Raw genomic sequence first — 13,300 nt, 5'->3', positions numbered from 1 at the left:
TCAGGCTTAGAGCCAGGCCGCAGCAGGCAGGGAACCTTGGCTTCCTCCATCACTGGAGCAAGCAAGCCTCATGTTCGCTTCAGCTGCGTGGCTGCCGGCTGCCATCTTTGTTGGCAGTTAATTTGCATATCTCGCTGATTAGCCAATGGGAAGCGTAGCGGAGGTACAGTTAATTACCCTTTTTGTCTTCTATTAGATAGGATATATAATTAGGAAAGTCTCCTAATTATTACTAAGAAATAACAGAGTAAACTGAACTTGCCAAGTGTAAATCATAATTATATATATATATATATAAATGTACCATGAATTATATATGTATTATATGTATCTGTGTGTATTGCTTATTTTACATATTTATATACACAACTCCAAGTAGTAGTTGTTTAAAATCTATAATGAAAAGTATTAAATTTACAATAACATCAAAGATGCAGGGATTTATAAGGACATTATGTAAATAATGCTCTTCAGAGAGACTGACTACTCAGGTGAAGAATTAAAAGGAAAATAAGGACACTTTCCCTAACCAGTTTGGCTCAGTGGATAGAGCATCGGCCTGCAGACTGAAAGGTCCCAGGTTCGATTCTGGTCAAGGGCATGTATCTTGGTTTCGGGCACATCCCCAGTGGGAGGTGTGCAGGAGGCAGCTGATCAATGTTTCTCTCTCATCGATGTTTCTCTCTCATCAATGTTTCTAACTCTCTATCCCTCTCCCTTCCTCTCTGTAAAAAATCAATAAAATATATTTAAAAAGAAAATAAGGACACTGGTATTTTTAAAGTGTAAAGGTATTTTAAGTATCTTTGGTAACTGAAAAATAGAAGTCAAGATGTTTCTAGGTAGAATGTTTTCATATAACTTCAGCTCCAAGCCTTTATATTATTCTGAAAAGTTAAGGAGTATCAGACAGACCTTCCTCATTTCTGAGAAGCCCCTGAGAGAACTCTGTGTCACAAAGCTAGGAAAACTGAGGAAGCTACAGCTCCACGGAGATCGAGTGCTAATTATGATTTACACTTGGCAAGTTCAGTTTACTCTGTTATTTCTTAGTAATAATTAGGAGACTTTCAAAAACTTAACACGCAAGCTGGCTTTGATTGGAACATAAGATAAAGGTATGTTTAAGTGCATGAGTAGAATTTAAGGCCTTACTTTGAACATCCCAAAGTCTTTCACTGTTTTGTTTTTCTTTGAGTTGACTTTTAAAACAAATAGTTCTGACTAGTTATAAATTCATAAAATGGACACAATTCATTTGAATTTTATTATGTTAAGATAAATTTCTGAGACCAGAAGATAGTTTTTGGGGTGCTTAAATTGGCTGTCAGAACAGGATTACCTTGTGGGAGATATAAGACTTTTCTTTCCATTTGATAGCTGCCTTGCCACTCCATTATGGTGTTCCATCCTCCTTGTGCTTTTAGGTTTTTAACTTTCATCCTTCTCTTTGCTGTTAATATCTGTATTCAAGTATGTATGGGGTTAGAAATAGAAATAGTGCGTGTTTGGCAAGCCTCTGAGTGCTGAATTAGTCCAGTTTTAAATCAAGTACTCTAAGCTGGTATGAACTCCAAATTGAATGCCAGTCAAAACCAAAGCATGGGCCAGTCCCAGTGGGAGCTCCTGTGCCCTCTTGGCCTCCATAACATGCTTTAAAAAAAAGTAACTTAAAATTGTTTGATTCATTGCCCTATAGTACTATCCTTGAAAGCTCTGGTATTTTTGTGAGAACCTTTAAAAATCGCCCTTATTTTTTTTGTCCTGGCTGGTGTAGCTCAGTTGGTTGAGCTTCATCCTGTGCACCAAAAGGTCACTGGTTCATTCCCAATCAGAGCACATGCCCAGGTTTCGGGTTCAGTCCCTGTTCGAGGTGTGTACCTGAGGCAACCAATGTTTTTTTTCCTCTCTCTCTCCCCCTCTCCCTCCCTCTTCTTTTCTCTCTCTAAAATTAATACAAACATTTAAAATCTCCCTTATTTCTTTATTTTTCCCAAAGGCAATGCAAAACACTTAAGTAAAAGTGGAAATTTATTAATTTTAAGACACCCTGTAAAATTAATTCAAAAAATATAATTGGTCATCTAATTATGTTTTTTTAAATATACTGAAAGATAAAGAACACTTTGTCTTTATCTTTACACACTTTATATTTCTCTTACATAGTCTGGAACCATACACAGTTCTTTTCTTTTTGAAGCAAAATATTGAAACCTTTAAAGGGCACTTAAGCAGTGGTTCTCAACCTCCTGGCCCTTTAAATACAGTTCCTCATGTTGTGACCCAACCATAAAATTATTTTCATTGCTACTTCATAACTGTAATGTTGCTACTGTTATGAATCGTAATGTAAATATCTGATATGCAGGATGGTCTTAGGTGACCCCTGTGAAAGGGTCGTTCGACCGCCAAAGGGGTCGCGACCCACAGGTTGAGAACCACTGCTTAAGGGTTTGGTCAAGTGAATATAATAAAATATATTTGTATAAAGAAAAAGTGAATTTGTAGTCACTATTATATACTGACATTAGTTACAACCTAGTTTTAATTCTTAAAACAATTTTGATTAGCAAAGCTAAAAAATGAATATTTCAGTTAAGTGTTTTAAAGAGGTCAGATTTTTACAAGGACTTAATATAAGTTGTTATTCTATAGAACTATCCTATTAAATGTTGTTATAACCCTCCTTCTGAACACTTTATTTAAAAAAAGGTAAAATACATAAGAAAATCATATAGCGATGTGTGACATTATTGTAATTGTGTATTTGCAAATAACATGTGAAAATAAAAATCTGACTATTTTCCTGTTTAAAAAATAAAATAAAAATTTCTCCATGTTATTTGTGACTAGATCTTCTGGTAATTGGTAGGTTGTTTCTGGTAAGAAGTGAAAGACGGGCCTTCCGGGCGCTCAGTTGGTTGAGTGTTGTCCTGTACACCAAAAAGGTTGTGGGTTTTATTCCTGGTCAGGAGGCATAAAGGAGGCAACCAATGATGTTTCTCTCTCACATCAATGGATCTCTCCCCCTTCCTCTCTCTAAAATCAACAAACATATCCTTGGGTGAGGATTAAAGAAAAAAGTGAAAGAGAGCATAGTCAGAAGCCTATAAACGGCTTTATGTACGCAGTGACACTTTCCTGTTAGTGCAGTGAAGTGCCATGGGTAATTAGTCCTGGGAACCTAAACTCAACGTCTAGGCAGAACCATGCTGAGGGTGCCACTCAGACTGGGTGGGAAATCCGTGCGTCGTTATTAGAAATCCAATCATTGGACATGGTTTCCCCACAGTCAACTTTGTTGTATAGCAAGCATGTCAAACTCGCTGCCCACAATAAATATTTTTGCAGCCCAGCCAATATAACGGTATGTAAGAAACATTTTAATAAAAATTTCGTAACTTAATCCTTACAGTATCCTGTTATACATAATTATTAATAACAAACTACGACGTTCACTAATGACTGATTACTGTAATCATGTTGCATTCATCTCCCTTACACACCTTACGAGCAGGTGCACCATTTCTCTCCGCTAATACTAGCAGCGAATATTTTAGCAGCCGATTGCCACGTCATTGGACTGACTTGTTTGGTGTGCGAAACGGGAAATATTTCGCTTTCAGAGAACAAGAAAAATAGGTTTATTTGCGTTACACTTATTAATTTGTGCAGTTATTCATTGTCTGGTAAGTTAATGTTCAAGAAAAAATAATAATTTTTATTAAAATGTTCTATTATTTTATGTTAACAATTACTCATTTATTTCAGCCCTTTGTATTCAGCTTGTCTCTATCGAAATAAATCTACATTTCTGTGAAAATTGAAGCTTTTGGTTTTTTGCAGCCCATGTTAGCCTTTGAGTTTGACATGCTTGTTGTATAGTCATTGAAAGTAAAATGCCACTGATGTGTTCACATACTAAACATATACACCTATGTGACCAGCACCCAGATCAGAGGCCAGAATATGAGAAGCATCCCAAAGAAGCCCTCATTCCTTTTTGCTCCCTTCTGGTCTTCCCTCCCCTCCCCAACCCCAAGAGTTTTCAACTCATTTCTTTTCACCTCTCAGTACTACCTCTGAAACTCCAAATAGAAATAGAACCACCCTTCAGGAAAACAATGTTTAATATACTCAACTGAAAACATGCACATGAATTATTGGAAGGGAAGTGTGATAATTGGGAAGGCCATACAGAGACAATGTAAAAAGAAAACTCTTCTAAATAAAAAACTCAGTTTGAAAGCTTCCCAATTCATCTGTCGTCTCATCTCCTTTTAGTTAATTGCAGAAGGAAAATGGGTCCAGTTTGAAAAAACAACTTACATGGATCCTACTGGGAAAACGAGGTAAACTATATTTTTTCTTTTGTAAAATGCTTCGTATTGGGGGTTCTCAAATTCTCTATTTAGTATTTGGCATAAACTTTGATATTTTCTTCATTGGAAACTCTGTGTTATAGAGAAATCTAATTTAGCTGTTTTCTTATTGTTAGAATGTTTGAATAACTTACAACCTATGCATATTTATAAATTTGTAAATTTGTTACAATAACTAGTCAGGAAGTTATTTTAACACCATTCTCCCCAAGTAGATTAGTGTGAACCTAAAACTTTTGGGACAAGGCTAATTTAAGCTGATAAAGCAGCAAAATAGTTAACAATACAGGTTCCTTCCTTCTAATTAAACCAATTCTAACCTCTAAATAAGAATTAAAGAGGAAACATTGTGTTTGAGGTAAAAGTTACATGCTTACTAGTAAACCTTGCTCATGGAAATGTAAATTGGAAAAGAAAATGTTTTATAAAGCGTTTCACAATATGTATCAATTGCCATAAAGATATGGTTGGGGTGGAGCTGTTTGGAGCCAGGTCACCATGGGGTCTGAGACTGTGCTAAGAAAACTATTTGGAATCAGTTTTATGCCTAAAAGATGTTCATCAAAACTTTAAAAAAAAATTTGAAAGCAACCTAAACATTCTAAATATATGGGGAATAATTATTTTAGTGTATTGATTTGGTAAAATTTATGCATCCATCCACAAAGCAGATTATGAAGACAATCCAGCAATATGAGAAAAAATTAGTAACTTGGTAACAAAAAAGAAAATTGTATATATACTTTTTAAACTCTGCCAAATAACGTGTAAGAAAAAGCTAGAGTACCGGCCAGCATGTCTCAGTGGTTGAGCATCGACCGATGAACCAGGAGGTCACGGTTAGATTCCCAGTCAGGCCACATGCCTGGGCTGTAGTGGGCTTGCAGAAGGCAGCCAATCAATGTTCTACTCTCACATTGATGTTTATCTCTTTCCCTCTCCCTCCTCTCTCAAAAAATCAATAAAAAATCATTTTAAAAAAAAAAAGCTAGTAGGAAAATATATAGGGCAGCTGTATGATTAGCCTTTTTTCTTTTTCAGATTTTCTGTTTAGTAACTTTTTATAAGCATCAGGAAAAATGTATTAAATAGATTAAGCATTTACTTAGTGAAATACAAAAAGGAATAAAACAATGAGAAAATACAAAAATGTAACTAAATTTAGTATCTAGATTATATGATTTAAATTTATTAATATAAAATCTCCATTTAAGTCCAGGCTGACTTGGCTCAGTTAGTTGGGCATCGTCCTGGGCACTGAAAGGGTTGCTGGTTTGATTCCCGGTCAGGGCACAAGCCTGAGTAGCAAGCTCAATCCTGGGTAGAGATTGTTCAGGAAGCAGCTGATTGATGTTTTGTTCTCTCTCTCCCTCTCCTTTCCTTTCTCTCTAAAAATCAATTTAAAAATTTTAAAAACTCCATTTAAGTGATCAAATAAGAATACAGCTTCTTTGTGAGGAAATACATCTATCATCAGTGCAAAAGTACATGGACTTGCCAGTAATTTAAACAACTTTTGATTATATCTATTAAACTAGCAAAAATATTAATAAGGCCCAATGTTGGAGAAATACGTAGCACTGTTAAATTAAAACCCTAAAGAAAACTAAGCACACTACAATCCAACAACACAGTCAGAGAGTATATTACCTATTATGTAAAGTGAGTTTGATGTATAGAACTGAATATGAATAAAATAGATGATTCAGAAATGTGGCAAGGCCTAAAACCATAAGGAGCACAATATGTTCCAATGTACTTATATTTATGAAACTATAGACAAAGATTAGACCCCAATTTATAGTGATATTGTTTGGTTCTCTTCCCTATAAAGTTAAGTTTATAACACCAACTAAAAGCCTTCACACCAGTTCACTAAGAAGCATGTGTTGGTTTGCAACAGCTAGTTTCTTCACCTCACTCTTCCTTCCAGCATTATAACTGGGGATATGCATCCATCATTCAGGGATTATTTTCAAAATACTCTTTAGTTCTCAGTGACTAAGGAGAGTCTCCTTCAGTAGTTTGGGAGCAGGCTCTAAAGTCTACCAACTGCCATGCTTACATGGCCTACTTAGAGCATGTTCACCTCCAGTCTTCCTCACATAGGTCTTCCTCGTGGCCTCCAAAGAGGTCTTCGTGAAGCACTGGCATTTCATACAGAATGTGAAGCTTGGGAGAATGAAGTGCTGTACTTTGCAGTAGGCCACAATTTATAAATTTATAAAATGTTTTATCTGTTACCTGATATAAAAGCATGTACATGAGGATAAAATAGCAGCTATAGAATCCTTGGTTTCAGTGTCTGATTCATGGAAGAGGCTATGGAATTAATTTTAGAAGTATAAAAGTATGCTGTCATTATGCCCTTTTGTTGGCATTCAGGACAGAATTGAAGTCATCCTCTTAATGTTGGTTGACTAGAGAGAATAAAACAAAATGGGCTTTCCTATAACAGAAGCTAAAAAATAGAGTAACTTTAATTAGACTCTAAAGCTACAAGAGGTTTACGAGGTAACATGCTCTTAATTCCCTAGCTTTACAAATGAGAAAACTCTCAAGGAGGTTGTGGCTATGGGTTAGCTAGTAGGTAATTAGAGACAAGATTTTCTTACTCAACCCAATGTACATATCTCAGAGTCCCTTTAAGATAATTAGAGCCCTCATGGGGCATTCTTGTTCTATTGTTTGTTATAAATGCACTTATATTTTATTGCTTATAATTGATGGCTTATTACTGCTTATTTATCTCATCTTAACCATTATAATGATGTTACTCTTTTTCCCTTATTCCTAGTGTATTTGGGATGGGACCTTCAGTGCTTTTCCCAGCACTGTCTTCTTCAGTCCTTAGGACTAATCTTAAGAGGCAGCAAAGAGAGCTATACCAAAAGGTGTTATGACTCTTGCAATCTGTATTACTGACATCAGACTTGCTTGTTGGTTGGCTTCTTGTTACTAACAGGAATGTTGGACAGCTGTGAGTTGTCATAGTCGTCTTTGATTTTCATAGGTTCATTTTAACATATTTGCCCTGTAAAATTTGGATACAATACTGAAAGATCTAGTTTACAGAAAGTTGTGTGTTTTTTTAACTAGATTAAATATCTGAATTTTTTTCAAAATATAAGCGTGGCATGATCCAAACCTCAAACCAGACACAAAGTATGAGGCTTGCTCGGCTTGCTCCAAGTAACAAAACTTATACTCACTGTTACTGTAGTGAGACGTCGTTGATGCCTTTCTTATCCCAATTCCCAGAGCCACTCAGGTGTCTTCTCTTAGATCCAAAATCATGTCCTTCTTCACTCCCATCTCTTACCACTGCTTTTTCTTATTTAAGGAATGAGAGCGAAGGGAGAATTTCTCTCATATGCCCTTCCCCCTGTAAACAACATGATTGTTCCAATAACTGGATTTTCAGTACAGTGTTCTCCTGAAACACATAGCTAATTAGGAATAAAGCCTTAAACAGGAGCAAGAACCTGCTGTTACCTCATTCTCCTCTAGGGGCATTTTCCTCTGAGATAAGATGTCACACACATATAATAGAGCACTCTCCTAAATTTAAGGATTCCTCAGTTAATAAATGGAAAGGTCTTGCTTTCTTAAATTGTGTATTTAGGTCACAGATTTTAAAATCTAAATTGTATAAATATCCAACTCAGTAGTTCTCATTATGCAGCGTATCCTTTTTTCATAGGGGCTTATTGTGCACACACACACTGCTTAACAGCTTCGAAAGCCATTGTCACCCACTGTGCTGATCCCCTGTAGATTTATGATCCAAACTAAAGTTTTTTGAGTATTGACTTGAAAGGCAGCTCAAGTGACAGCACCCAGAGAGCTAAATGTTCAGTGGCAGGTTTTCTTTGGTCCTTCTCAAAAGCTGTAAGACAGCACAACTGGCTTTTTAAAGAAATACAGATCTTTACTGCTTGGTCTTGTTGACCATTTGTACATTTGCATGCTCTGCATTTGTAAAATTCTTGCTGTACACACAAAAACCTAAGAGTATTCTCCTCTTTGGCACTGATGATTTTGTTTTTTTCTTCTTTGCCTAAACAGAACTTGGGAAACTGTGAAACGTGCAACCAGGAAAGGACAGTCGGCTGATGGTATGAGTGCAAACCTATTATAACTCTTCCTAAGAGAAGTTACCACACATTATTGTAGTAGGCGAGGTGCAGGAGGATTGTGTTTTGTTTTGGTTTGGGTCTTTTTTACTGTCACCAAGATCTCAGGGCAGAGTTACCTTCAATTATGATCTTTTATCTTTAAATCTAATATTTGTTTTTGCAATGCTGTGTAACTAAGTCGAGCTTTCTTTATAAATAACTTCTGGCTCCTGTTATCTAAGCTCCAAACAGTGTTTTTGAGGGAAAGATGTAAACTAATATTTATAGCCAGACACAAATCAATAGAATTTAAAGCAACATACTGTGTCTAGACATGATACGACTCATAGAAATCCTTTGTATTCTGTTCAAAGGATCTAGGTGAGAGGCTTTAGTTTGGAAAACTTATTTGCACTACTTCTCATTTTTAGCCATGTGGTTTATAGTTGACTAGAGGCCCGGTGCACGAATTCGTGCACCAGTGGGGTTCCCTTGGCCTGGCCTGCAAGATCGGGCCAAAACCAGCTTCCGACATCCCCCGAGGAGTCCCAGATTGCAAGAGGATGCAGGCCAGGCCAAGGGACCCCCACTGGTGCACAATAGAGGCTGGAGAGGGACACGGGAGGTTGGCCAGCCAGGGCGGGACCGCTGGAGGGCTCCAGGGCATGTGTGGCCTATCTTGCTCAGTCCCGATTGGCCGGACTCCAGCAGCAAGCTAACCTACCGGTCGGAGCATCTGCCCCCTGTTGGTCAGTGCACGTCATAGGAACTGGTTGACTGTCTGCCCACTGGTGGTCAGTGCACATCATAGCAACTGGTCGACCGGTCAACTGTCTGCCCCCTGGTGGTCAGTGCACGTCATAGCGAGCGGTTGAGCAGCCTTAGCATATTATTAGCATATTATGCTTTGATTGGTTGAACAGCTGACCGGACACTTAGCATATTAGGTTTTTATTATATAGGATAAGGAAATGGGATTAAGAAACAACTATTCATTCAGTTTACCTACCCTCCCAAGAGTGAATGGTTTGACTGCAAAGGTCCCAGAAACAATCCTGAAATTCACCTCTGGTCTAGGGGAAGTTGGAGAATACGTCTTTCTTATTTTTCCCTTCTGTTCTGTTTTTTATTGAAAGCAAACAGAGTAATTGCATAATGCTGTTTTTCCCAGCTGGGGAAGTATTGGCGGGCAGGGGTACTTCTCCTGGGCAGTTTGTGTTTTCTAGAACCCAGTGGGGTTTTGTTTTTGTTGTAAGGCCAAGTAACTCACTTGATTTATAAACAACATGGAAGTGTGATTGCTTATTCTTTAATTACATTTTTTAAAATCCTCACCCAAGGATATGTTTTTTCATTGAATCGAGAGAGAGGAAGGGAAAAGGAGAGAGAAATATCAATGTGAGTGAGAAACTTGATCAATTGCCTCACACACCTGCCCTAACCGCAGCTTGAACCCACAACCTGCGTATCTGCCCTGACCAGGGATCAAACCTGTGACTCTTCAATGGATGGGCCAGTGCTCTAACCACTTAGCACACCAGCCAGGGAGACTCTATAATTACATTTCTAAGTGAGAATAACTTCCAAGTTCACTGCCAGTACTGTAGCTTTTAACTCCTATTGCTAGTGGCGAAAATAAGGTAGATTTCAGCTGCAGCATCTCTTAAAATATGGGGTTTTAGTTAGATTGCTGTAAACAGATTGCTAGCATGACTGACCTTTCATTAGAGACTTCGTTTTATTTCCTGGTGACAGGTGTGATGATTATCCCAGTACTGCAAAGAACTCTGCATTATGAATGTATCATTCTGGTGAAACAGTTCCGTCCACCCATGGGAAGCTACTGCCTGGAATTCCCTGCAGGTGAGTCACTACACACTGCTTCTAGGGACTTGTCGGACAGAGCCAGGGCAGAGCCTGAGTACTGCAGCGTTTAGACATTTAACACCTTTGTATCTGTCCCTGGGCTTCTAAGTTCAATAAAACCTTTTCTGTAGTGAAGTACCTCCAGCCACACTCTCCTGGGCCAATAACCCATAAGGTGATAGAAAGGTGGTGTCACAGCTCCCCTTTCCCAGCCACCTGCCCTCCTTTCCCTCATTCTTTCTAGCCTCTTTGAGTAATTGCTTTTCACTAATTTGTCAATTTACTTCATCTTCTATCACTGGCAATCTGCCTCTGACAAGAAATTTATAGTAATAACTAGGCCAAATTCCAAAAACTATGAATGGAAAAGATATCTTGACCTTCCTGCATGTATGTAGGACAAATAAATTGTTTTAATTTCCACTAAAATATTTTTTCAGTTGTACAGTAAGTTAAGCTATCTAGAACGTATGCACTGTATTATTATAGGATTTAATTGGTTTGTTCCATCAGAAGAGATTAGATCGCATTTACCATTAGTGGTTTAAGTTTTATATTTTTAAACACCATCGCATTCTGTAATGTATAATTAACAACTTTATTTTCTTTCTCATTTACTTGCCATTTCACTAAGGAAACTAATAAAATAGCCTATATTTCACCTTTCTTTTTACAATTTTTATTCCTTTCAGGAAAATGACTCAGATTTGCTACTGTCCTCCTCCCATTTGATTTCTCTCCACTTCTCACAATGACCATAGTAGTTACCTAAAGTCCACCATCCTTTAGTTCTGTCCTTTCTGTCCTTCTCCCTCAGAAGTGATCTTCATCTTGGAATTTCACTACAGGGTCTCCATATTGTTCTGTGAGGGAGAAGGTGGGATAGGTAACAACTGTCCCCATCTTACATAAGAGGAAACAAAGTTAACAGGCTTCCTGTGCTGTAGTCACATAGCTAGGTCCAAAACCTGGACCAGTCAGCACCACCAAGCCACTTGTCCTCACAGATCGATGCTGCCTCTGCTGTAGAGAACATAGTGCTGAGATGCTTGGTCTAAGTAAGAGAATAGATGAGGACTGTCAGAACCAACTTAATCTGCCTAGGGTTTTTTTTCCTATAATAGTTCCAAACCTCAGCTTTATCTGTAAGACCACTTTTCACAATCCTCTGATTCTTCTCACGTAGCTCAGCAGCAGCTGTGTTAGGAGAGGCTCAAAGAAAAGTGGACTTCCGTCTCCCACCTCACAAATGATTTGGACTTCCAGGTCTCATAGATGATAATGAAAGCCCAGAAGCAGCTGCTCTGCGAGAGCTGGAAGAAGAAACTGGCTATAAAGGTGATGTTGCTGAATGTTCTCCAGGTTTGTATTGCTTTCCAGGGGTGCACTGGGGACAAACTGTTAGCCAAGCAGTAGATTCTTCTGTATATAAAAGGATTGATTCTTTGTGTGTTCTTTATGGGCAGAATTCAGATAACTTTTATTTCACCTAATTCACTGAAGAGAAATCCTAATTAGATTTGGGCACATAAACTTCCTGTCTCCTCCAAAGGAGAGGAAGTTTGAACAGGAAGGCCCTGAAACTGGAGAAGAATTAGGAAATTGTGTTGCCTTCCAGAGTTCCTCACATCTGAGCTTTATTATATACACACCTTATGCACATGCTATGCTCCTTTAGAGGTTTTTTTCTTCATGTATTAAAAGGATTTACAACATGTTAGTAGTACCATCTAACCCCTCAGACTTACCAAATGTTACTCAGGAACTCGGGGGAAAATGTGAGTACTGACTACTTGTATGCTCTACAGTCCTACAGCATATACTGACCAGAATAAACTAGTTTTCCTGCATCGATTCTCTGTTAAAGGAATTATGAGACCAGTCTTCTTCCGAAGACATTTAAGTCATGAAACATGACATCTGACTGGTGTCTGTAAAGAATACCTGCTGCTTCTCTCCATAGCTACATGTATGGATCCAGGTTTGTCAAACTGTACCACACACATCGTGACAGTAACCATTAATGGAGATGAGGCTGAAAATGTAAGACCCAAGCCAAATCCAGGTAAGTGAGCTACGTTGAAGGTAGATGAACTCCATTAAATATCTTTTAACTTCTAAGTTACTAGATTGATTTTTGATTGGTAAAAAGAATAATTGTCTTTTGCAGAAGCTTCATTAGTACTCCTGGCTATTTTCATAATCTTGTGTATTTTAGCATTTTTCTTATTTGATTTTTATGGTTTCTTCATATAAAATGTTAAATTACACATTTCCATATTTTCTGTATGAAGCTAAATAGTAAACAGTGAAGATCATCAAAATCACTGATTTCTGTCTTCATATTTATAGGAATGGCATAAGTAATTATTACAGAACAGCAGCTTAACTCTTCTTATTGAGTTCCATTATTTAGAAAAGCTTTTAATAAATTCTTTGCTCATTATTTCTTTGCAAGTTTGGAATTAGAAGCTTTAATGCCTCTCTCAGTTCCTCACCACCCCCTTAAACAAGGTGATCATACATACACCACAAGAAATCCTGTATGAGAGCAATATCTTCCATTTCCCATCCTTTAGTTGTTCCTAAATGTTTTGGTATCCCATTACAGCTTATTTTAAACTAGAGGCCCGGTGCATGAAATTCGTGCACGGGTGGGGGGGTGTCCCTCAGCCCAGCCTGCACCCTCTCCAATCTGGGACCCCTCAAGGCATGTCCGACTACCCATTTAGGCCCGATCCCTGTGGGACTAAATCAATAGAATTTAGAATCCCCACAGGGGATCGGGCCTAAACGGGCAGTCGGGCATCCCTCTCACAATCCAGGACTGCTGGCTCCCAACTGCTCGCCTGCCTGATTGCCCCTAACCACTTCTGCCTGCCAGCCTGATCACCCCCTAAACACTCCCCTGCCAGCCTGATGGGTGCCTAACTG

General features: G+C 38.2%; 1 protein-coding gene across 6 annotated transcripts in view; it reads left to right on the top strand.

Moving 5' to 3' along the window:
• NUDT5 (nudix (nucleoside diphosphate linked moiety X)-type motif 5) overlaps positions 1 to 13,300 on the top strand; it is a 39,963-nt gene that overhangs the window by 20,691 nt on the left and 5,972 nt on the right. For all 6 annotated transcript variants that reach the window (XM_014547978.1, XM_014547977.1, XM_014547981.1 and 3 more), the window contains exons 3-7: positions 4,285 to 4,352; positions 8,451 to 8,500; positions 10,256 to 10,363; positions 11,633 to 11,728; positions 12,330 to 12,431. In XM_014547978.1, coding sequence (XP_014403464.1) covers positions 4,285 to 4,352; positions 8,451 to 8,500; positions 10,256 to 10,363; positions 11,633 to 11,728; positions 12,330 to 12,431 — 424 coding nt within the window. The remainder of the gene's footprint in view (positions 1 to 4,284; positions 4,353 to 8,450; positions 8,501 to 10,255; positions 10,364 to 11,632; positions 11,729 to 12,329; positions 12,432 to 13,300) is intronic.

This window comes from Myotis brandtii, unplaced genomic scaffold, assembly GCF_000412655.1.
Source record: "Myotis brandtii unplaced genomic scaffold, ASM41265v1 scaffold49, whole genome shotgun sequence".
Taxonomy (NCBI): domain Eukaryota; kingdom Metazoa; phylum Chordata; class Mammalia; order Chiroptera; family Vespertilionidae; genus Myotis; species Myotis brandtii.
Note: the sequence above shows the minus strand (reverse complement) of the source record. Positions and strands in the feature narration are given on the sequence as shown.